Genomic DNA, 26,427 nt, shown 5'->3' with positions numbered 1-26,427 from the left:
ATACGAATTATTAAGAATGAATAAAGATAATTAATTTGATTATTATGAAGTAAATCTGATGATGTTATGGGTCCTCATACAGTCATACGAATCTGCCTCATCTTCTTCACGAGCTTCTACTTGATCATGAACGACTTGTGTGACTTTGTATAAACAAAAGCATAGGTTAAAATTAATTTCATGGAAGATTATGATATAATTAAATTAAAAAAATGAATGGATATGGAGGAGAAATCACCATTGTTGGAGTCATGAACAATAATAATCTTCTTATATATATATAGATAATAATAAAAAGAAGAATTCTATTGCTGACGAAACTTTTCTATCTATGATTAAGTTAATAGCAAGATAAGACTTGGACTACTAAATTATGTTTATCTCTAAATATACCGATTTAATTATTTATTATGTATTGATTATTTTATTTAACTGTTTAAAAATAGCTGGAGTCTCTAGAATTGCCTGAAAAAAGCCTCTTTTATATATATACTAGATTTAATGCCCGTGCGATGCACGGGCCTCTTGTAATATTCTGTCTCTTGAACCACCGTTGAACGCCAAGTTATAAACTAACTACTACAAATGCCAACTCCCATCTACAAAAAGGCTCGATGCGAACACCAATTTTAAATTGACTAAATTACTCATCTTAATATATTTCTAATTTACTAAAAGCGCACTTGAATAGTTAAGATTAACTGCACGCAAGAATAATTAGTAACCAATCAAGGATTAATTTAGTAAATTGGTCATTTTTGTCGGGTTGGTATTTAAAATGCTCAACCGAAACCTGACCATATTAAATCTCGTGTCATGTTTGTAACATAAAGGGGTCAATAACCTCAATCCACATTCATTGATTCTGAGTCTTTCATATCGTATTTTAATTTCGGGTTATGCCATTGTTTGCAGCTCTAAATTAGTATACGTCCTATGTCCCGGTGAATATTCTACACTTACTTTATTTTGTGAGAGGGAAACAAAACAAATGTAAGTTATTAACTGAGACGGGGAAGTATATCACAATATCACCCCACCTCCTATATTATTGTCTTAAGCTCGTTACTTCAACTCACGATCATACCAAGAAATAAAATTATTTTCTATTGTGGAATATGGTACATTGTTCATAATTCTAAAGCTCGGATTATATCTCATGTCAATATTATGATATTTTATCTCATTTAAGTTGTAATTGCATTTTGAGCTTTACTCCATTGTTTTTTGTTAGGGGAATATTACTGTAATATTATCGTAATCGGAATAATATCAATATTAGAATAATTATATTATATTGCGATATTAGTTGATACGATTTAGATCTCGTGAGTACTATAAATGTCGAGCCAATGTAATCATTCGAGATACGAACGATTATCATCAATAATACAACGATTCCCTTTATGCTTTAATTTCTTCCCTCTCTATTTCTAATATTTTTTTTTTCTTTTTGAGATCATGTGAAGTTCCATTGTTACATGGACACCGACTTATTTTTTATCTTATTAATTTGCATTAATTTATTACAGGGACACGGACAATATTAGTTAACCTTTTGTGATTTTTGGAATTTTAGAGGTTTTGTCATCACATATAAGAACTTTATTCTTACTAAAAAAATATAGATACGACTTTACTCCATAATTTATTATCAATATCAAGAGATTATCGATTTGAGAATTTCTCCTTATATCTCAATGTATCCAACATGTACCATCTTTAGACTTTAAATCTAATAAGTGATGCATACGGAATTGAAAACTAATGCTACAGATTAGAGATTATTAAATTATATGGCCGTTGTTCATGAGATATACTTGATTATTAAAGGTGTTGAGCAATAAGTTTGTCAAAATTGTGTTAGAAATTAGAATAAAAGGGTGAGATGGTAGAAATTGAACTATGCTAGTTTTATCTGAATTCGAAGATGCTGTAATTAACAAATTTGATCAACGTTTTATAAAAGACACAGTGTGGGAGATCAAAAGACGGTCTTTAACGTGAATACTGAAAAAGCATAGTTTGCAACTTTGCATAAATAATGCTCCGTAATATACTAATATTTCATACATCCCGAATTTCCGATCATTTGTTTACCTATTTATTGCGATATCTCATTGGGAAAAGGAAAACTGGAAAACTTATGCATCCACTTTAAACGACTACATTTAAGTAGAACCGTACTGATTCTTAAAGAAATACTCGGTAATACTTACCTAAATTCAACTTTGGGTTATTACCTATCAAAAGCAAACCAAATCTAAATCATTGAGGGTAAAACGATAAAGTAGATAACAAAATTTTAAAATAAAAGTAGCTTCATTATTGCATGTCATATACAGAGTACCATAATTTTTCAAAGAAAAATAGGAGTAAAAATAAAATTATAGTTAAATTGAGTAAACGCTTTTGAGAGAAACATGGCAAACTTGTACACAATAATTACCTTTACACGGAATCGGGCAAAAATCTGCAGGGTAAATTATTGTTGTTGATGAGTTACTAACGGTTCATTAGCACACATAAGATTAATGTAATATTATCACCTTGTTATCTTCTATCTATCATTAGATTAAAATAGAATAGAAAAACATTAAACTCTAAAAAGTATGAAACTTGCTCCATACAATAATCAATTTTATATTGAAGATTATAATTGATGCTCCTTAATAAACATATCACAAATTATAAGCAACATAAGAAGTTACTTACTGACTTACCGCACAATAGTGAATCCCTTGAATTCTTATGCACAATTCACAATTTTTACTTTCATCAAAAATATGAAACACCTACAATCATAAATACATACATTAGAGCATATATTGACAGAAATTCTACAGAGTCTTTAAAAAAAAAAAATTCTCTACAGACATATATTAGAGATTCGAGTGGGATGGACGCAATCGTTAGTTAAGTGTATATATATATATTGACAACCATAAAATCACAATCTAATCAAGCCTAGAAGTTTACCCATTGTATACGTAATAATATTTTAGTATAAAAACTCTAAAATATGAATTTTTTCAATATTGTTATAGTAGTAGAGGATAATAAACTAACGTTAGAGTAGCCAATGTGTTTAAGATTAGCCCAAATTCTTTGGAAGATAAACCAATCAAGTGAATGCTTTACTCATTTTTCTACGAAGTATCTATTTTTGGAGTTTCGTAAAAGCTGGACTCTCTGTAATCGCTCGAAAAAAGCTTCCTTTATTAATATAGATAGATACTAGATTTAATACTCGTGCGATGCACGGGCCTATTTGTAACTGTAAAATGTTAAAAAGTTTATAATAAAAAGTACTTGAAAAATACTATTTTAAAAAAAAAAATTCTTAAATAAATGCATCCCCAATCCTACCCATTTAAATTGCATGATTTTTTTCTTTAAAAAAAAAAACAAATATCATATTATAACAAATGGAACCATCTTAATGGATGGATAAATAGCAGATTAATTAAAGTAAAAAATAAAACATATGGTATGTTTGATATTTGACTTATTAGTCTTGTTACCTAAAGTTTATGTTTGTACATAATTACATATTATCCTTCAGCCTATGTAAGAAAATTATAGCTTTGTTGCAATTATGGGGACGTTCTTTTTAATTAGATAAAAAAAACTTATGAATTATACCCTGTAGTAGGTCAAGATCTGTTAGCTCGTTCATGACAACCCTTATTAATATTATTATTCAAAATTGGCCGAATGCACACTTACACTTCCAATCTTCCATAAGAATTCTACCTTTTCTTAGTATATCAAACTTACAATATATCAAACCGCTGGTAAGTATTACGTTAATCTCGTAAAGAGCTACTTTAAGTTCCAGATCCCACCTATGCTCGATCCCAACTCTAATTCATGCAAATTGACTTAACTACGCCTCCTAGGCTCCTATTATATTTTCACAAAAACTTTAGAGAGCGTAGCGTTATTAAGAGATCTCTCACATGATGGGGGAGGGAGTTATTTAATTTTTGTTTTCCATGTTATGTCTCCCACTAATTTAATGAGACGGTCTCTCAGAAGACCTATTGGTATATTTTTTGTGAACTCTTGAATCATTGAGATTGGTTGTACGCATTAATAATGGTACAATAACTCTAAAAACACTAATTAGTATATTTTGAATTTGTAATAAAGTACACTTCCACTTTCTTTACGACTCTTAAAAGATTCATGAGACACTAAAAACTTTGTTGTCTTATATAGTTAATTACTTTGATTTTCTTATTATAAGCTTAGCTAGTTACCACGGTGTGTATAATTCTTGTTGAATTGCATACTGGTGACTTGGCGAGGATGAAGTTTTTTAAATCGTGCATTGTTCATCACACTAATGTTTATTTCAAATTGATAAAAGTAATATTTTGGGATAATGATGAATTTTACAATAATCTTGAATGAAGCCGTAAGTCTGTAACAACTCTTGCCATTCTTTTTCTAATCTCGTGTTTGTTATAAGTCACGAGTCACGGCAGCAAGAGTGAGCAAAAATCAAGTGCGTTTAAATTAAACAACCAATTTGCCGCTCAGATTTATTAAAAAATCGTAACAAAAGAAAATAATCCAATTAAATTTGTGTAAGACCAATTTACGTAAAACTAATTTAAACGGATCAAAGCACAACCATATTAGTGTAAAAAATACGTATGTATTAAAACCCGTTTTACAATAAATTTGTGTAACACTTTGCACAATTATTTGTCATATAAGAACACAATTAAAATAAAGACAGTTCATAAAGATTCTCATCCATCCAAAATCAATATTTTAGTCAGCTCGGTATTGATCTGATTAAAAAAGAAGGCCTTCTCATGGTACTCTACAATTATTTCTACGACTATTTATATGTAGATAATTGCACGATAAAGTGTGCTCGTATAAATTTTGGAGCCTCAATCATTGTTAACCTCTGTGTGTCCCTTTGCTTGTGTGTCCCTTTGCTCTCGATGTTGAGCAATTTCTGAAGATAACTGACATGTGATCGAGCTTTCGGTGCATGCATTATGTAAGCTTTGCAACTGAAAACATATTTTAGGGATAATAACGTACATCAATATCGAAAAGCGACCATACCTCAAAATAGATTAGTTGATAAATTTCCATACATGAGTTCAACAATTTTCTTAATTCTTTTCGTACCTGAAATCTAAACACAAAACACCATTAGTACAATTTACAAATGATAATTCTAAACGGGGATTAAGATACAACTTGCTACTGGACCACAATAATTAAGCACGCATACAAAAAAAAAAAAAAACTTATATAAGCTTGCAATTAAAAATAAATTGGACAGAAAATTAAATTTATTTGTTTGTGAAGTCTATAAATACAGGGTAGTATTTATACTACTCCGTATAAAGTTATTTCAAGAGTAGTTGAACTCTATTTCTTATCATATTGTTATAGTAGAACTCTATTTCTTATGGAGTAGTTGACTTTATTTCTTATCTTGTTGCTATTATTATGATGTGATAAAATATTATCTTCTACATCTTAATTCTTATCTCTAAATATATCTGCATTAAAAAAATATATTAGGTAGTTCGCTAATTTTGGAGACTCTAAAATCGATCGAAAAAAGCTTCCTTTATTAATATAGATAGATATTGATTGATTGATTTGTAGCTAGAGTTTAATAAGATATTGGATGTTCAAAAGGATAAAGCTTTCGGCAGTCAATTTTTATCTTTTCTAATTGTTTCACAATTGGGTTGACCGTGTTCTACCCATTTTCTAATTTTAGTGGCATATTCCGGTATTCCCTAGTGGGGCCTTAGATGTTAGCTGATTCTTGATGTTGTTAACATGGTAGGTAATTTGGTTGAACATATTGTGTGTTGCATGTTACGTAGCTTTGCGAAATAGATGGGCTATACCCCTTACTTCGATTAATGGGCTACTTAAACAAAAAAACGGGTAGCTAGTTGAAAGGCTTAATTATGAAACGGACCATCAATGTCGAAAAGAATAAAACAGAATCTTACGAACGATTTTATGCCATTTTAAGTGACTTTTTGGAAAATAAGCGTAAAGAGCCTTTAATTATAACATTGTCAATTTTCATTTAGTCATTAAATTTGAGCCTCATCATCGGGTACCCGTAAGGCTAGGTAGACATTTTGAGGTGTCTACAATAGTACAGTCTCAGCAAGGCTACGCACAGATAACAAGATAATATTAAACGTAGCGTCATCAGGTATCTCTACTACTCTCTCTTTTCAAACAATCACTGCTGCTCTACCTTTCAAATCAATTGTACATATCGAAGGCTGTAACATAACCGATTTGTAATGGGATTATCAACCACCTATAATAAAATAAAACAGTAGGCATGTAAAACAGGGTGCCACTAAAATATAATGTTTAAAACGCGTGTTTGACACCATCAAATCTCAGGTATTACAGCGCTGCTTTTGCCTGGAGGAAGGACTGCTCACGGTAGATTTGAAATATTTATCGACTTATTTGAGAACTCAACATATAACATTTCACTGAAGAGCCAGCTCGCGGAACTCATCCGAATGGCATCATTATACACTACTACAATTTAAGGCCTTAAGAACGCCACTTAAAGAACGGTTGATAGCAGAACCGATCTCTTTCTAATTTTTAGGTTGGCGCGCATATAGAATTTCATTAGAGAACGGTTGGTTATTTTGACCGTGCTTTTAGATTAACAAAGAGAACGGTTCGAGTTGACTAACCGTCTTAATTTAACAAATAGACCGGTTAATTAATATAACCGTTCTCTTAATTTAACAAATAGACCGGTTAATTAATATAACCGTTCTTTTAGATAACCAGCGACAATCAAAGAGAACGGTCCCAATCACCACCCGTTCTCTTTCCAATCCCTAATTAGACTACGCTGGACTACCGTTTACAGTTCTATCTCATTCAAACGCTACACAATCATCACTTTTGCCCTAGCTATCGTTGGTTTTGCCCTAGCACAGTTTGATTGTCATTTGGTTACCCTTGATTGTCATTTGGTTACCCTTGGTTGTCGCTGGTCGCTTCTACTCCGTCCACCACCTGGTTGTACACGCCCTTCATCGTTGGCGATCGTTCTGCTGGTAAGACCCTAATTAACTTCACTTTATATTGTACTTCTACATAATTGTGGCAAGCCGTGATTGATTTTAGGTTTTATTGAAGCAACCGTGATTGATTTTATGTATTATTGAAGCAGCCCTTGATTGATTTTATTGAAATAATAAGAATAAATTGCGGCTTTAGAGTTTCGCATTTTGGCCTTTCTAAATATTCGACCTTTTATCACACAAGTGACAGTTAAGATATATACAGATGAAAAAGTTGGAAAATGTAGAGGATGCAGCAAGGAGTGTATATATTCACAATGTAGACAGAGCAAACTTTGGTATAACAAGTTAATAATTGTATGGTTAAGTCCACAGCTCACGTGTATTCAGAGTAAGAAGTGACTAATGACCAACATATTTGTGATTACATATTGCACGACTCTAATGCGAACTTCAAACACATTTCCTCTGACCATTTCTTAAGCCAGGCAATCACCAATTCACGACTATACATAAATTTGAAGATGTATGCATGAAAAGATTAAAGGGGCGAAAAACCCTTAAGAATCAAAATAATTCCAGACAGCTTAACAAATACGAGAACGACAGACCTTCTTTATCTATGTTGAGTTCAAAGATAGTAAATAACTCGAGCAGACAGTGAGCATCTCTGCAAAGATATATTTTTGCTTCTCTGTGAGGGGGCGTTGCGACCAATCACTGCATTGAAGTTCCTGGTGGATTATTGAAGAGGAACATGAAACTGGTGATACAGCCTCGCCATATCATGCGTCATATTTGAGTAATTTGACATGTAGGTTTTCCAATTTTCCAATTTTCTGGGAGGAGTTGCTTCAACAACCTTTTCTACATCCTTTTTCTCAGCACTTTCAGAAGACTTCTCACTATCCTCACCCTCCTTCACTTCCTTGTTAGGAATACTTTCATCACTAGCTATTTCCTTGATTCCCTCAGAATCATCTTTTGGGTTTTCTGATTCCTGGTCTGCTGCATTTGTCGCCGTTTCACCATATGTCTTGGATGCCTCCATCTCACTGACTTGCTCTTGTGCCCCATTCTGCTTGGAGTCCCCTCCAGAAGACTTGCTCTTTAGTTTAAATGCTACAATCAGGCCTTTAGTGTAGCTGTACATGCAAAAAAATCATTAGGAACTAATGAAAGAGAACATTCTTCTGTGAAATACTTTCAATCTTATTTTCCTTCATATAGAAGCACAAGTAATTGACATACCTGGGTTCTTCAGGCGCTTTACGACTACCCTGCCCTTGAGTCTTTTCATACTCCTCTGTTTGCTTCTCTCTTTCAGCATCAAAGTCTTTCCTATTTTTGCCGAATTCAGTCTCTGCTTGTCATAGAGTTCTTGCTTGAATTTTTCACGCTTTGAGAATGATGATTGATCAAACAAGATAACAGTACCAACAGTCAGTATTCAACGCCTAAGAAGTATTTAACGGACATAAATGAAAAAAGGGGCATGTTTTCTTTTCTTTTCCTTCTCTGCTAACATCAAAATTAAGCAAATTTGGTTATATTTGCGAATCTGGCATGAAACTGAATTTTATTTATTTCACTTCTTATTTTTTTTTCCTATTGTGTGACATGTGAATATATTCTGTCCCTTTATAGAAAAACAAGTTTTTTCAACCGTGTCAAATTTGTTACTATGTGACAAACAATCATTCCAAGATTCCATAGAATACATCTTTTGCACTCTTGTCTCTTGGTTTAGAAATACTTATTTTAAGCTAATTTGAGTCAAACCTTACTACACTTGCCATCGTTTTGACTGAACTTGAGCCAAACCCGTGAGCCTACCAATTTGATGTTTAAGCTAATTTGAGTTTTATTTGATGTTTAAGCTAATTTGAGTTTTGTTTAAGCTAATTTGAGTTTTACTGAACTTGAGCCAAACCCTTCTAAGACTGCGGTTTAAGTTTTATTTATTTATTTATTTGGAAATGCTTTCAGATTGTATTATTATCCCTTATTGTATGGTTAATTTCCTTGTAATATTTTTTTACATTCTTCTACTATATAGATCAATATGGATCGTACGTGGATGATAGATGGGAAAAGAGGTGATCCTACATATGATGCCGACTTATCTGAATTTTATGAATTCGTTAGAAAGAATGTTAAAGACACGTCTAATATGCCATGTCCTTGTGATATGTGTTTGAATATTAAATATATGAGTTTCTCGGAAGTTAAAATACATTTGGAAAAGAATAATTTTAATCCAAAGTATAGGCGTTGGAGGTTTCACGGGGAGTCTAGAGTGGTACAGAGAATGGAAGAAGATGTTGGTGTTCAGTTAGGAGAGATTGAGATTGAGGGGGGAACTCTTCCTATGGAAAAAGGTGTCGGCTTAGTGGATGATTCGGATTGGGATACAAATTCTTGTGATATGTATTCTGCTGACGAGTATGACGATGATGAGTTAGAAACAATATTGAAAGATAGGATAAGTGAAGACAATGTAGAAGAAGATAACCCTGAACTAGATCTCGATGATAAAGATGACATAATATGTGAAGATGAAGATCCCAATGTTACTAATTTAGATGACATCACAAGCATTGTATTAGAGAAGTTAAAAGACTCTGAAATGCCTCTCTATAAGAATTGTAAGAATTATACAAAATTGTCAGCTGTTGTTAAGCTGTATAATTTGAAAGCAAAAAATGGGTGGAGTGATAAAAGTTTTACCAACCTGCTCGAATTATTGAAGGACATGCTTCCGGAGGATAATGTTCTTCCTAATCGTACATACGCGGCAAAAAAGATACTTAGAGGAATTGGTATGAAATATGTGAAGATTCATGCATGTCCTAATGATTGTATATTATATCGCAAGGAATATGAGAGTTTGACTCATTGTCCAGTTTGTAATGAATGGCGATATAAAAAGAAGGAGGGGATCCCAGCAAAAGTTTTGTGGTATTTTCCAATAATCCCTAGGTTGCGACGACTCTTTGCAAATAAGGAAGATGCAAAGTTGTTGACATGGCATAAATCTGCAAAAGCTAATGATGGCAAATTGAGACACCCGTCTGATGGTTTAGAGTGGAAACACATTGATGCCAAGTATCCCGAATTCGGGAAAGAACCCAGAAATCTTCGACTTGCACTCTCTACTGACGGGATGAATCCTTATGGGAATTTAAGTAGTCAACACAGCACTTGGCCTGTACTTTTAGCTATTTACAATTTACCTCCATATGTGTGCATGAAAAGAAAATATTTGATGTTGTCCTTATTGATTTCCGGTCCTAAAGAACCGGGTAATGATATAGATGTTTACTTGGCGCCTCTTCTTGATGATTTGAGAACATTGTGGGATGAAGGGATATAAGTATTTGATGCCTACCAAAATAGTGTTTTCAATTTGAAAGCTATGTTATTATGCACTATATCTGATTTTCCTGCATACGGTAATCTGTGTGGACATACTGTGCATGGAAAAGAGGCATGCCCCTTGTGTAGGGAAGATGTTGATTCTTGTTATTTGAAGTTTTCTAGAAAGCAAGCTTTCTTAGGATACCGTAAATTTTTGGATGAAGATCATTCATATCGTAGGCAACAAAAACCGTTCAATGGAAAACCTTATCATCGTCCATGTCCTAAGATGTTAAGCGGTGAAGATGTATATCAAAGGGTGAAAGATATTAAAATTACATATGGGAAAAAGGGTTCTAAATTAGCAACTCGTGGATACAAGAAAATGTCACCTCTTTTTGAGCGACTCCCATATTGGTGGGAACTGTCCATAAGACATTGTTTGGATATTATGCATATTGAAAAGAATGTTTGTGACAATATTATCAACACTCTTTTGAATGTCCCAAATAAGTCAAAAGACAACGCGGCGGCTAGGAAGGATATGATGGATATGAAAATTCGACCCGAGTTAGCCCCGCAAGAGGATGGACTACGGACTTATTTGCCTCCTGCTGCCCATACACTCTCCAAAAAGGAGAAAATAGAGTTTTGTAAGTGTTTGCATGGTGTTAAAGTTCCAGAGGGATATTCTTCGAATATTAGTAGCCTAGTGTCAATGCGGGATCTTAGGCTTAGTGGTCTGAAGTCTCACGATTGTCATGCTTTGATGCAACAGTTACTAGCCGTGGCCATTCGTTCTATTTTACCTAAAAAGGCTCGATATGCCATAACCAGGTTCTGTTTTTTATTTAATGCCATATGTAACAAAGTTATTGATCCTGGAGAGTTAGATGCTTTGCAAAATCTAATTGTCACTTCTCTTTGTCAATTCGAAATTTATTTTTCTCCTTCATTTTTTACAATCATGGTTCATTTGACTGTACACTTGGTTAGAGAGATCAAGTATCTTGGACCTGTTTACTTAAGGTATCAATATCCTTTTGAAAGATTGATGAAAGTATATAAGGATTATACGTCTAATAGATATCGTCCTGAAGGATGCATCGCTGAGCGTGCTATCATTGATGAAGCTCTTTCTTATTGTTATACACACTTATCAAATTCTGAGTTACTTGGCATTCCTAAAAATCGACATAGTGACTGGATGATGGGCAAAGGTCTTAGGGGTCATGTCCGTCAAAATATGGCAATTGATAAATTCCATACAAAGACACACATATGTCCTTCATAACGAGGATGAGGTACAACCTTACATTGAGGAACACATGGTTTTCTTAAGGAAGAATCATCGAAATAAAACCGAGATGTGGATCACAAGTGAGCATAACAAGACATTTAGAGTTTGGTTCAAGGGTCGAGTGATACAAGACCTGAAAAAATATCCTGATTGTATTTCTTCCCGATTGAGAAGACTTTGCTTCGGACCAAATACATATGCATCTTCTTATAGTGGTTATGCCATTAATGGGTGCACCTTTTACACTCGTGAGCAAGATGACAAGAGTACGATGCAAAATAGTGGAGTGTGTCTAGAAGCTGAAGCAATGCACTTTTCTAGTTCAAAAGATAAGAATCCAGTTTTAAGTAAGATGCATTATTACGGAGTTATTGAAGAGATTTGGGTGTTAGATTACACAGATTTCGAAATACCTGTATTTTGGTGCAAATGGTCTCAAAGTAAAACTGCTGTTCGTAAGGATGAATTAGGATTTACTTTGGTGAATCTTGATAAATTTGGACATAAGGATGATCCTTTCATTTTAGCTACTCAAGCAAAGCAGGTGTTTTATGTGACCGATCCATTGGATAAAAACTGGTCAGTTGTTTTATCCGTAAGGAGTAGGCGAGATGTGGATAGTTTTGATGAAGATGTTGTATTTGAGGGTTTTGATCGTAATGTATCCAATTTAGATGATTCGGACACTCTCAACACTTCGAGTTTATATACCCGCGATGATCACAATGAAGGAATATGGATTACTACCGATACCCCTTCGAAAAAACGCCTTCGTGGTGTTGACACATGAGTAATTTATGGTTTTAAATATTGGTTTATGCTTATATGTAAAACTGCTTTATAAATACTATGTACGTTGTCAAACTTAACACGGTCTATTTATTTTAATACATTTACTGAATTTGATGAATTGCTAATTTCGAATGCGAGTTTATTAATGGGTCCACAAAGGCGTCAACGAGCTAAGAAGAATAAAAATAACGATGATGGTGAGACAGGCAACAAGAGGAAGAGAAGGTGTAAGGAGAGAGGTCAAACAGTGTTGGACTTAGTGTCAAGAGCTGTGAAAGAGAAAAAACCAATTGAATTGGAGTCGGATAAAGAAGACAGATTGCCTACAGGAATATACGCTGGGAAGTTTAGTAGCTGGATTGGCGTTACTGCTCGGAGGCATGTTAGTTGCACAGTAGAACCGTGGGACGATGTTGATGATGTCACGAGGGAAGAAATTTTGGATAGTATCACGGTGAGGCAAAAAAATACATACTTCATTGTTGGTGCAAGTCGCCTCTTTTTTTTTCGTTAATTGCTTCTTCTTTGTGAATTGGTAGTAGTTGGTTGGTTGATACATCTATCGTATCATATCATATCATATAAACGAGTATATCTTCTTCTGCATCTTCTTCTTCTTCTTGCTTGCTTGCTTGCTTTTCCCACCTATAATTCCATGCTGTATCCTTTCACTTATTACTACTGCTGTCTCCTATTATATTAATCCCTCCCTCCCTTACATTATCTAGCTATACTTTATTTAGTACAAGTATATGTTGTTAGATGAACTAACTTTGACGGACTAAACAAAGACATACTTACATTCTTCCTATAGTACTATTTCTGATAACATTTTACACGTCTTCTTCTATTTCTTTCTTTCTTTATTTATTTTTGTCTGTCTGTTAATTAGGTAGCTACGATTATCCACCTATCAACATTTTGTGTTGCCACCCCTTTCTTATTTCTCAAACATTTACCATTGTTTTTTAGTACCTGGCCACTATATATAATTTGTAATTTGTGGGAATTTGATCGTTTGATTTAATAAGACAAATAATATGAATAATAATAATGGTACTACTAGTAGTAGGACATTTTGTAATGGATCTATCCATCCTCCAAATGCCAATCAAGATAAGCTGGATGAGCTCAGAACCTTACTCGGAAAGGCTGATGTGTATACTTCATTGTTCCAAGAGACACCCAATTAACCAACCAACCAACTTCTTTTGTGAGTTTGATGTGTATAGGGCGCTTTCACCGTCATCGAAGACCGTTATGAATGGTGTCTTCAGAAGGCCGGGAGTTTATGGAGAAAGTGGAAATGCACCTTAGTCCGTGAGTGGCTATACGACGAGACGGGAGCAATAAAGAGGATACCACCAGAATTGTATGACCATATAACACCAGATGAATGGCGTGTGTTTGTGACGTCCCACACTACTGCTGCATTTAAGGTAATATTCACTTATTAGTGCAAAATACCAGATGAATGGCATTTGTGTTGTGTTTAAATTATGAGTACATTGTTAGGAAATGGCATTTAGCTGGTGTTTATAGTCATTTGAGTGTATTTTGGTCGGGTTTTTTGGTTCTTAAACTGATAGTACTCCTCCGATATCCCTTCTACATTGATGGGGATCTCTTTGTCGTGATGACTTATTCAAATAAATTTCAAGTCCTTGCATGTACAGCAGTCCTTGAAATGTCAAAGTGACTTGTGTTATGCTGTATCAGCTACTATTGCTGGATTTCAGAGCAGTAATCATTTGTTCTGTTTAGTTCATTTTCTATTCTTTGTCTGGGTGTTTTAAATTATGAGTACATTGATAGGCCCCCATTTGGAGACTTTGGTATTAAGTGACAATCTGCTAAGCTTGAAATTCAGCACTAGTTGGAGGCCCCCATTTCGAGTGCTTACACTTCTCTTAGGTTCTTGTAGAATAGGTGGTCGGATTCCTGAATGGATCAAATCACACACCTCCATCCAAGACATGGACCTATCTGAACAACAATTCACTTGAAGGGAGAATTCAAGTTTGTTAAACAATCTGATAGTACCAGAAACCTGGCTTCTGAATTGTTGGGCCTCTCATCCTAGTTTCATATATATTGTTGTTATGAAGATATTCATCTTCAGCACTGGTACAATTTATCAACCAGTATTAGTACTAAAAGACTGATAATAACAGCTGCCAAGACAGAGAAATGTTACCGAGTAGATGAAGATAAATCTAATTGTACCAGTGTTGAAGATAAATCTAATTGTACCGATTATTCACATTAATTAATCCTTTTTTTTTTGGTGAAATGTTAACTCGTAAGACCTTTCTACAATATATATAACTATACTTTTGTAAAATGTCAGGAAATAAGTGCAAAAAACAAGATGAATGCTTCTATGAAGAAGACAAGGTTCTATGGCTCTCGAGCAGGTTACCGTGGGATTACAATTAAAGTCGTAAGTACTTGGATAAGTCGAGTCTGATTTAGAGTCTTAACAAGACTTGTCAGTTTCCTTGTTGACATAAAAGTCTAAAATAATCATAATTTTTTTTTTTCATCACAGTAATAATCATAATTTTTTTTTATAGAAGAAAGACTTTGCCGCTAAAGGACACATATTGGAGAAAGTTGACCGACACTTAACTTGGCTAAAGGGTCAGACGCCTAATAATGGAAATCTGACCGAATATGATAAGGAAGTCACTTTGAAAATTGTAAGTTCTTCAATTTTTATATGAATCATTATTTTTTTTTTTTTTGATGTAAGGTAAGGTATATTGATCTCAAAAAATAGGTACACAGTGTCAAAATTGTTACAACCAAAGCCTATATTCTTTGCAAAACTGTATAAGAATAACAATTAAATGGCGAGGCAAGACTGTAGAACCTGAGAAACTTGGAAACATGTCGGGATATTTAATTGGACAGAGTATAGTGTTGTACAAATCAGTTTGACTATGGCTTCTAGCAAGAAGTCACAAGCAGGACAAAAATTTCCTGTATATTGAAAGTTGAAACAAAAGACCTGCAGAGTTTTCAACTTTTCACATGTGAATTTGGTTGTACTACTGAGTGTTGAGCTTGTTTACTTGGTTGCCTATGTTTGCAGTATACAAAGTAGTGATTATGGTCACCTTAGTTTAACATGTCTGGAGTCTGGACGGGAGTCAGAATAAGTCGGAAAAGTTGGGATGATAGAATTAGTGATACGGACATGAGAAATGAGGGATCTGATTCGTTGACCAGCATTGATTCCTGTTACTGAACTTTGTCCTAATAATCAGTTCTCCGTCCTAATTGCTATTGAATGAGTTGGTGAAATCCCAGTACTTGCACACTAGAGGTATAAGAATAGTCTGTCGTCAAAGATACAACACTACATAGACGGATCATCCCAGGAACATTGAGTCTATTCCAGCAAACATACCTCCATAATACTTGACAATATATGAATCATTATTTATTTCTAGGAATTTAGAGAAATATGTATTTATATAATATTATGAATGGGTGTAGAAAGAACTAGAAAAGGAGGTGGAGGCAGGTACATTTGTACCTAAAGGACGAGAAGGTATACTTGCTAAGGCACTCGGCAAACCTGAACATGGTGGCCGTGTACGAGGAGTTCCTGATGGCATATGCATAACCGAGTATTTTGGAAAGGCTCCCAAAAGACCGACGACAGAAGTAGAGCGTCTCAAACAGACGGTAATTTATTATGTATATAATGCAAAGAACTTGTTAAAAGGTCTAAATATATTTATTGTTTGTAGATTATTTTACATTAAACTTGATTTGAGAGTTTATTTTTACGACATGCAGATAAACACTTTGCAAACACAAGTGTCAGATATGCAAAAGATGATGGTGCATTTTTGGCAAAGTGGTGAGAAGCCAAGTCAAGAAGTATTAGAATGTTTCATGAAGGGAATGTCTATGAGTACTCAAGGATCGAATGCTGGTGCATCTACGGATGGTTCTCATGGTATCTCAATACAAGAGAGCGAGGAGCAATCCGGTCAAGAGACACACTCGAAACCACCCCAAGAAAAAATACCGCTGCGTGAAGAGCCTCCTAGTGGGCAACATGTATATCTTTTGATTTATCACTTTGATTTGCACAAAATTTCTGTTTATATGTGCGAGAATTAGTTTCAAATTCTGATTTTACTAAATTTTAAGGGTTGGAGAGACTGTGAATTATCATTACCCGGAAATCCAAATAAGATGGTGGCATCAGGCTTGATGTACATGGAAAGTAAATTGGAATTCATAAGTGTTCATGGCACTTCACTACTAGATGGTTATAAGAAAGTACAAGTTAAGAAAGTACATTCTGGATCGGAAAATGCTAAGTTGCCTGTGCCAGTTAGAGAAGACTTGGTAGTATTGATTGACGCGAAGGACTCATATGTTCAGTGGCCTGAGAATCATATTCATAGTCCTAGTAAGGTAATTTTATATTTTCTAAAAATTAAGTGTATTATGTTATACTTAGTTATTATGAATGTTAACTTTTTGGAGAAAAATTAAAAAAGATGGAGATCGTAATGAAGAAGAAGAAGAAGAAGACTCAACGGTTTCCACAACCTTTGGTCCCGACTTTTCTGGGTGTAGAAGTTAGTAGTGAGTTTAAGCAAAAGTTGAGAACCCCGCTGATGAATTCTTCACTTCTCGAGGCTCGTATATTGAAGACGAGCGGAGCACTTATTAATGTTCCTGTTGATGACCACATATTACACCTTGATCAATACACTGCTTTGATTTCTTATGAGGAGCTTATTCATTGCTGTGACGAAGGCGAGATAGGTGTCTCTCACATTTCTATTTTTATGAGGTAAGAATATTTAACATTTTATAACATTAAAGTAAGTTCCATTGTTCTTATGAACTATATGAACAAGTTTAGTTGAAATTGTTGTAGGTATTTGAGTGATCTTACTGATACTTTGAAGTCTACTGTTTTATATGGATTCTTGTTCCCCGAGACGTTGTCTAAATTTGCAGCCGTAAGTGAAGAGTATCGTTCGGATTATATTGCTAGAGCTATGACTTGTAGGGAGTGTGGCAGGGGTCGAAAACTTATATTTGCACCTTATCACGAAGGGTATACATAAACTTTCCCTTTTTTCAACCTTGCTTCTATTTATTTATTCGTGGCTAATTACTTGAAGATATTATCATGGTTCCCTTGTTTTAATCGTAGTGATCATTGGATGTTGGGTGCGATTAGTCCATCTGATAGTACTGTGTATTGGTGTGATCCTATTTGGATATATGGAGCCTCGACAGTTTTTCGTGGAAACTGTTACTAGGTAAATCGTGTATTATACTTGTTATTAGTGCATTGATTTATGTTTGAAGTAACGGCTTATTTTAGTTAATTGAAATGTAGAGCGTTCGAGAAAAGAAACTCTATCGATCCACTTGCCGGGTTCGAGGCGAAACCGCTTACTTGGAAAATTATTAAGGTATATCGAACTTTTATATTGTTAATATTTTTATAGCTTTATAGAGTCAACCTTAGTCTTAGGGCTTAATGTTGTTGTACCTGAATGATGGGAGGAGGAAGGATAATAACCGGAATGAGGAGGGTACGGTCCAGGGGAGGATAAGCTGCAAGGGGATAACCAGGGGGATAACCACCTGGTGGTGGGTACTCTGAAGGTGGATATGACTGATGTGAATGATTGTGATGATGATGAGAAGGCGGGTACCCATATGGAGGAGGGTACGCACCATGATGATTGTATCGTCCTGCTCCATACCCCATCAGACCTGACATTAGACCTTTGTCTGTAGGATCATTCCGGTCATCCATTCTTCCAACTTCGATTGGTGATACATATTGATCGGGGCATACCAACTTGTGGTCCTGTGAATATGCAAGTAATGGTTACATATAAGGGTGTTGAAAATTGGCTTATACCTACTGAGAAGACCAAAAATAGATACTTGTGCTTTTCACTTTTTCGTTTTGATAAACATCAGTAGCTAGTTAGATTTATCTACGCATACCTTTGTTCGTATTGACTATGGACATCATTGCTTACATGTAGTACTAATTGTAACACCCCCATACTCCAAGTGCCTTACCAGGACCACTCAGGTATAAGGATGCCACCATCTCGGTTACCCGAGGCATGATAATCATAAGACAATGAAGAAACATACTTTATTAAATAAGTTTAAGTGATTACATTACAAAACCAACTGTAAGCAAAATACAACTGTTCTCAAACTATAAACCAACTGAAAGGAACTGTCCTAACAAACACAGCGGAAGACTAAGACTCTGATATGTGATGACTCCATCCCCAGCTAGATCCCACGCGTATCCAAGATATACCGCAAGAATCGCTCACCACCCCGAATGGATCACCACAGAGTTTTTAAAACATTTAAACGGGTCAAGACTAATCACACAACTCAATATACATCAACAATAAGATAAACAGACAATTGAATGTCACACACACACACACACCACCAACCAATTCCCATCATCTCAATCGATTGTTGTCCACTAGACCCATTACGCCAGTGGGGGACCGCAGGTGCCGTTCCCACCTAAGCCCCGCTCATCATACGAGCGATAACCCCGTCCATTAATGTGCACATCCCCTTTCGTGGCGGGTTCCACGAAGGGCGAAACTAGGGCGTGAGATCACTCCCGCAAGTGACCCCACTCAACCGAGAACGCATCTCGAGAACCATCAACAAACACAACCACAATCACAATCACAATCACAATCATCATATCAAACAACTAACTACAAAGACATCACCAATATCCCATTATGGGACTAATAACGAGTAGGAAATCCTACCTGGAAAGCACAACACGCAGACGGTATCTCTTTGTATCAAAACGGCTCCTCTACGAATTCTCCTCCTATCATACAACACATAGATGCTACCATTCAAATACTACTCATAAAAACCCCAATTCCTAAATTAGGGTTTCATCAATCTTAACAAAACATTATAGAAATTATATTAAAAGCTTACCCTCGACGCAAGGAATCCAACGACACGAACTACGATACGAACCGACCGTCGAACTCCGGAATTGTCAAGAACGCGATTAGGAAGAAGAACTAGTTGCTTTCTCTCTTAAACAGGTTTTAGGTTTTGTAAAAAGTGATTTAAAACAATGACGAATATGTTTAAATACCTTAATCGCGTAATTAACAAAACCCGAGAAAACTCCCCCGTAAAACCGGACACTCGATCGAGTACCCAAGGCACTCGATCGAGTACCCCCCTACTCGATCGAGTGCCCCAGCTACTCGATCGAGTACCCAACAGGTCAGAAACTATTTTATTCCGCAACTTGCCCATACTCGACAGAGTAAGGGCTACTCGATAGAGTACCTAAAGACTTATAAATACGGAGTATTACAGTCTTCCCTCCTTAAAAAGAACTTCGTCCCGAAGTTCAACCCATACATAAAAACAACCATACTAACTCGACCAAGACACAACAACATAACTAAGAACTCAAGAACTCGATCAAACAGAAAACATGAACTTTTAACACCCACTCCACCAACTATGTTTACTTCCCTAACATGACTCACGATATCGTATCCACCACATGTATATCTCTCACGACACTAACTCCATACATAACCAACTACCGTCCTCTAACGCTGCTAGCTCCATAATATCATCCACTATCAAATCCAAAATCAAGACACTCATAGACATCAAACGGAATGTTACATTCTACCACCCTTAAAAGGAACTTCGTCCTCGAAGTTTACTCACGCTCATAATCTCATCATCCAACTGTCAACACTACCGAGGTATTCTCGCATTCCTAACATCAAACTACTACAAGCACGTCCGTGACCTTTTAACACTATCAACCACAACATATACAAATCAATATCTTATGCTACACCCACATTCTACTTCCAAATATACTACCATATGAACAACCATCAAAATCTCTTTTATCGCATCCTACTCCTCTTAAGATAAATGTTACGTCCTCGTAACCTACTAATACTATATCCTTAGTTATATCTTCTCATTATTCTCATCATCATCACATGTCATAGATAATCACCTATACTCTAAACACTCGCCATGCATGTATCCAAGGCTCTCTTACTTAAACAATTCTCATACTTCAATTCACTCGTCACACCACCTAACCTATACCTCAAAATCTTTATCTTAACCCAAAACTTCAACTTTTCCACATTACCGCAACATGACATACCTCTCTATATAAACTATATGAAACTCCCGTCATCAAAAGCATAACTCACGATCCACACTTGTTACGTGCACTCATTCCAGACCCTCAAGTTCTTTCCTTCATTACCGCAAAACTCATACATAACTTAATATGACACTAATTCCCCCAACACCCTACACTCACTGTCCCAACAAAAGATTATGAACTCCCCGCCTTGATCATTACAACACATGTTCCACGAATCATTTTCCATTACCATGTCTACTAAAGCCTTATCTAGAACAAGATCAAAATTACTGTAACAACCTCTCACAACCGTATCCCATCAATAGAACATCACTATACCATGACAACAACGAAAACATATTCAACTCTATTGCATATCATACTCTACCTCATTCTTAACTTAACCTGGTAAAGAAAACCTCAATAAGCAAGACAACTGTCTATATGTTCAACCAAAACTCACAAAGAACAACAAAGAAACAAAACAACAATCTATGTATAATGGTATGCACTTTCGAAAACTCGTATCATAATCATCCCGCCGACTCCACCACAACCGGTGACGGCATCACAACACCGCCACCAACAGGCACACCGTAGTGCGAAAATACCCGCATCACAACACTAAATATCGTGCCCGGATCACCACCTGAGGCACCACAACCACATCGATAGACATCACAACACACACAATCCCATAAACACCGACTCAAAGATAACTTCTCGACAAGAAAAACTTACTCAAATCTACTTTATTAAGTCACCACGCAACATATTATATGGATACACAGATAAGCATCTCATGAGCATCATCTCTACCATTTCACGGAATACACATATGTTATTAATACACATAAAATTATAACTAGCCATGTCAATTAATCAAATTATTACCGTTTTGTATATCATTCAATTAAATTACCGTGTCCAACATATATATATTACAGAACATTCATAAAACAACTTTATAATTATCACACCATACCACTTCTTGTGAGGTCAGAACCTCACACAAACATTTACACATATCATAGATCCGTAATCACAACCAACTAGTCAATCCTGATCACGTAAGTTACCACTCAACATAGGTTACCAGTCGCCCGAGCTTAACTCGTATACACCTCATAACATATTCTCCCTTTCGCATATCCATCACCCTCTGCCAAATGTAGCCACACCATTAATACTCAACTACTAACAACCGCCTCATATAACCACATCTTATACTCTTTCATAATCGTACTTATCAACTGGTCTCGCAAAATCAACCTCTTTAGAATTGTTACCTTTCTAATATACCATTACCCTTAACCACTAGTCACAAACCATAACACTACCGCTGTCCGGGCATCAAACCTCTTACACTCATCTCTAAACATCACGATTTGTTTCCTATCTTTGGTTGACATCCCAAATAACGAACATCCAATCCATTAACAAAATTACCTCAACATTCTTCCCAATACTATCCTTAATTGTATCATCATCTAATTCTCCACCAAAATCTCGTATCGTGCAAATACTCCACCAACTTCGTACTCCCTTAATTCCTCGAAACTCATGATTAATCATGTTGTCCGAAACTTCGTATAACTACTAACTTACTTACCCTTGATAGTATCATACATCTCGACGATTCCTTACTTTATGTCACATAACTCCGGTGAACTTTTTCTCAACTTACTTTTATCCTTCTTTTCTCGTTATACTCAAAAATACCATTAATAGCTCAGCTCCTTATTACTTCTATCTAACTCTTTAGTGCTCCGATTACCTTTTCATTGCTCCAAAACTCAAATCCCATTATTTCATATCGATATCATCTCACTCTTTCTTACCATAAATATTATTTTATTATGCCATTAATCACCCTTGCCTCTAGTTTATCCATAAAATCAACGTTCACTGTTCTAACAATTGCATCTCCTTTGTACCTCTCTAGAAATCAGAATTCCTTTTGTACCATTAATTGCCCAAGGAAATCACACAGTAGTTTCCTCTCTTAAAAAGCCAAATCTCCCCCCGCGACATGACTCCACAAAGTTCACTATATACCACTCTTCTCAACCCCTTTAAAACGAACTTTCATTATGTATATTCTTAACCCACACGGCTCTTAACTACCTCCCTCCATAATTCTTTACACATCTCAAGTTGTCACTATCCATATCCTTACTCTCAATCCTTTCGTTCTCACGTTCCTTAGACTCACATCATCCATTGCCCACATTCACTTACTTTTACGTTACTCAACACACACTCATATCACTCATCTCATTTCATCTCAGAAAACATGCTCTATGTCTCAATTAAGCCATAACAATCTTCCTTTTCTTTTTCCACTATCTATTACAACCACGTATAACTCATGTCCTCCCACCGAACTCATACTCACCACAGGTGTCACTCACTACACTACAAGATTGGGTAACTTACGCGTCAAGACCAACATACACGTAAAACAATGCATAAAGAAGCAAAATAATAACTTTGAATTAAACATAGTATGCAACGAAGTCAAAAGATAAGCATATGACCCAAAACAAGGGTCACTAGATCGAGTACAGGCCACTCGATCGAGTAAGGGACTTACTCGATCGAGTAGGTCAAGATCAGAAGCACGTAAAACAAATCACCAGGGCTACTCGATCGAGTAACTAACGTACTCGATCGAGTGCCCCCTTACTCGATCGAGTACCCCAATTCTCAGCACTGTCCAATTTTCGTAAAACAGTCATAACTCACTCATTTCTTGGTCGTTTTGGGCGTGTGACCTATCGTTAGAATCGTAAAAGGACAAGCTATCACCTCCAATTGGAATCACATCAAAATCATTTATGAATCTCAAGTTATAACAGTTTAAAGACAACCTCTTTATAATCGAAAAACACAACTACTTGATTTTACTTCCAAACAACTTAAACAACAACCAAGCAAGCAAAACCAGTCCAAAACTCATAAAACCAGTATTCATAATCATATGTTACTATTTTCAAAAGCCAAACAACAACATTCATCATGCACATAACTTATCTAACTTGCCAATTATGACTTACCCACATGTTTTTATTCTATCACTTTTCGTAAACAAAATCACAAATACATGACATCAAGTCCCCTATTCACATGTTACTACCACGATGATTCATCTTTTCCACTAATTCATCCATCATACCACATATTTATCCACCATATTCGTTCAACATATTCACTCAAAGACATGTTCAATTCACACTCCCAACCTTACGTACTTTTACTCAAGACGACAACAACAACATGTAGACTTACACATCGCTTTATATATATATATAGACAAAACACTTTTCCCTTACATAACTATAACATGCCAAATTACATGTATCAATCATTATACTTTCATGCTTTACAATCCACCAACATATAATTCACGTCATCATCATCAATTCATGCAACATACTACTACATAGATACACACAGCACACAATATGCACATAACGATCCCGACACTTATCCCATGGTGACCGGTTCAAAATTGTAGGGCGAGTTCGCGACTTTAGGACGTCTCCCAAGTCTTTGCATTAGCTCCTACAACCTTTACCCCGGGTTCATTTTAATTGACTCCCTATGTTCATTAAGTTCATTGGTTACAGGTTTCAGGATCGTCTCTCAGATACCATTTGTAACACCCCATACTCCAAGTGCCTTACCAGGACCACTCGGGTATAAGGATGCCACCATCTCGGTTACCCGAGGCATGATAATCATAAGACAATGAAGAAACATACTTTATTAAATAAGTTTAAGTGATTACATTACAAAACCAACTGTAAGCAAAATACAACTGTTCTCAAACTATAAACCAACTGAAAGGAACTGTCCTAACAAACACAGCGGAAGACTAAGACTCTGATATGTGATGACTCCATCCCAGGCTAGATCCCACGCGTATCCAAGATATACCGCTAAGCAACTGCTCACCACCCCCGAATGGATCACCACAGTTTTTAAAACATTTAAACGGGGTCAGTACTAATCACACAACTCAATATACATCAACAATAAGATAAACAGACAGCTGAACTGTCACACACACACACACACACCACCAACCAATTCCCATCATCTCAACTCGAATGTCCACGGACCGCCGTGGGGGACCGCACTGCTCCGTTCCCACCTAAGCCCCGCTCATCATACGAGCGATAACCCTGTCCATTAATGTGCACATCCCCTTTCGTGGCGGGTTCCACGAAGGGCGAACTAGGGCGTGAGATCACTCCCGCAAGTGACCCCACTTTCACCGAGAACGCATCTCGAGAACCATCAACAAACACAATCACAATCACAATCACAATCATCATATCAAACAACTAACTACAGCACATCACCAATATCCCATTATGGGACTAATACTGAGTAGGAAATCCTACCTGGAAAGCACAACACGCAGACGGTATCTACAAATTTTGTATCAAAACGGCTCCTCTACGAATTCTCCTCCTATCATACAACACATAGATGCTACCATTCAAATACTACTCATAAAAACCCCCAATTCCTAAATTAGGGTTTCATCAATCTTAACAAAACATTATAGAAATTATATTAAAAGCTTACCCTCGACGCAAGGAATCCAACGACACGAACTACGATACGAACCGACCGTCTGAACTCCGGGAATTGTCAAGAACGCGATTAGGAAGAAGAACTAGTTGCTTTCTCTCTTAAACAGGTTTTAGGTTTTGTAAAAAGTGATTTAAAACAATGACGAATATGTTTAAATACCTTAATCGCGTAATTAACAAAACCCGAGAAAACTCCCCCGTAAAACCGGACACTCGATCGAGTACCCAAGGCACTCGATCGAGTACCCCCCTACTCGATCGAGTGCCCCAGCTACTCGATCGAGTACCCAACAGGTCAGAAACTATTTTATTCCGCAACTTGCCCATACTCGACAGAGTAAGAGCTACTCGATAGAGTACCTAAAGACTTATAAATACGGAGTATTACACTAATACTATTGCTTCAAAGGTATGTAAATCATGTTGTGAATGCTAATTGTGTTGGTAAATGCTTTTGTGGCTAAGCTAATAAGATGACTAGAATGATAATTGTACCATTGTGGGGCATAATGAATAGGGTATCTACAGTAATTACTCATTTTGCAAATCTCATTATGGGTTTTTATTTTAGTGTCCTCGGCAGCCGGTTGGGAGCGTATTATGCGGATATTATGTTTGCCGATATATGTTGGACCTTATCAAAGCAAGATATGTTAATATCACCCCAAATGTATGTTCTTTTCCTTGTCATTTCAATCATTTTTCATCTCTTTGTATTTCTCATTTTCATCATAGTAATTATTTTATTTTACATGTCGTATATAGTGTATTAACTTAAATTTTTGGTGTCTTATGTATGTAGTTCATGTTAACCGCCCCACCATCATATACGGTTGAGCAAATTGACGATGTGCGAAATATTTGGGCTGAATTCACACTCAATTTCAAACCCTAAAGTAATGTTGGATGAAGACCATGCTGGTAGCTTCTTCTTGGCGTTTAATTATTTTTGCACTTTAGGCAACTAAGTGATGAGGAATTAAGGATTTTTATTTATGTTTTGTACTTATTTTCGATATTTGTAGCCTTTAGGCTCTTAAAGACATGATAAGAGTTGGTATAATTTTACAAGGATTTGTCTTGTGAATTCAAATTAAA

General features: G+C 35.8%; 2 protein-coding genes across 3 annotated transcripts; both read left to right on the top strand.

Annotated features, from left to right (window-relative positions):
- Positions 1-7,019: 7,019 nt before the first annotated feature.
- On the top strand, positions 7,020-16,656 carry LOC141632648 (uncharacterized). Its single transcript, XM_074445175.1, has 6 exons — positions 7,020-7,097; positions 13,749-13,955; positions 14,867-14,959; positions 15,093-15,218; positions 16,021-16,212; positions 16,327-16,656. The coding sequence occupies exons 3-6, from the start codon at positions 14,888-14,890 to the stop codon at positions 16,654-16,656; spliced, it is 720 nt and encodes a 239-aa protein (XP_074301276.1). The 5' UTR covers positions 7,020-7,097; positions 13,749-13,955; positions 14,867-14,887.
- A 34-nt stretch (positions 16,657-16,690) lies between these two features.
- Positions 16,691-26,400, top strand: LOC141633303 (uncharacterized). Of its 2 annotated transcripts, XR_012538079.1 has the most exons (7): positions 16,691-16,956; positions 17,043-17,341; positions 17,429-17,611; positions 17,711-17,819; positions 17,900-17,975; positions 25,901-25,999; positions 26,132-26,400. XR_012538079.1 is itself a non-coding variant. In XM_074445794.1 (5 exons), the coding sequence occupies exons 1-5, from the start codon at positions 16,732-16,734 to the stop codon at positions 26,222-26,224; spliced, it is 792 nt and encodes a 263-aa protein (XP_074301895.1). In that variant the 5' UTR covers positions 16,691-16,731; the 3' UTR covers positions 26,225-26,400. The 2 variants fall into 2 exon arrangements, 1 of the variants encoding a protein (XP_074301895.1); XM_074445794.1 differs by lacking the exons at positions 17,429-17,611; positions 17,711-17,819.
- Positions 26,401-26,427: the final 27 nt, after the last annotated feature.

The sequence above is a fragment of the Silene latifolia genome, chromosome Y (genome assembly GCF_048544455.1).
Source record: "Silene latifolia isolate original U9 population chromosome Y, ASM4854445v1, whole genome shotgun sequence".
NCBI classification, from domain to species: Eukaryota; Viridiplantae; Streptophyta; class Magnoliopsida; order Caryophyllales; family Caryophyllaceae; genus Silene; species Silene latifolia.
The sequence above is the reverse complement of the archived record's forward strand: the minus strand, read 5'-3'. Positions and strand labels throughout refer to the sequence as shown.

Excerpts from the sequence above, each read along its gene's own strand:
- LOC141632648 (XM_074445175.1), top strand. The coding sequence starts at position 14,888 with ATGAATGCTTCTATGAAGAAGACAAGGTTCTATGGCTCTCGAGCAGGT. Across the intron at positions 14,960-15,092 it reads GTGGGATTACAATTAAAGTC|AAGAAAGACTTTGCCGCTAA; the intron begins GTAAGTACTTGG and ends TTTTTTTTATAG. Across the intron at positions 15,219-16,020 it reads AGGAAGTCACTTTGAAAATT|AAAGAACTAGAAAAGGAGGT; the intron begins GTAAGTTCTTCA and ends GAATGGGTGTAG.
- LOC141633303 (XM_074445794.1), top strand. The coding sequence starts at position 16,732 with ATGGTGGCATCAGGCTTGATGTACATGGAAAGTAAATTGGAATTCATA. Across the intron at positions 16,957-17,042 it reads ATATTCATAGTCCTAGTAAG|ATGGAGATCGTAATGAAGAA; the intron begins GTAATTTTATAT and ends AAATTAAAAAAG. Across the intron at positions 17,976-25,900 it reads TTACTTGGAAAATTATTAAG|TGTCCTCGGCAGCCGGTTGG; the intron begins GTATATCGAACT and ends TTTTTATTTTAG.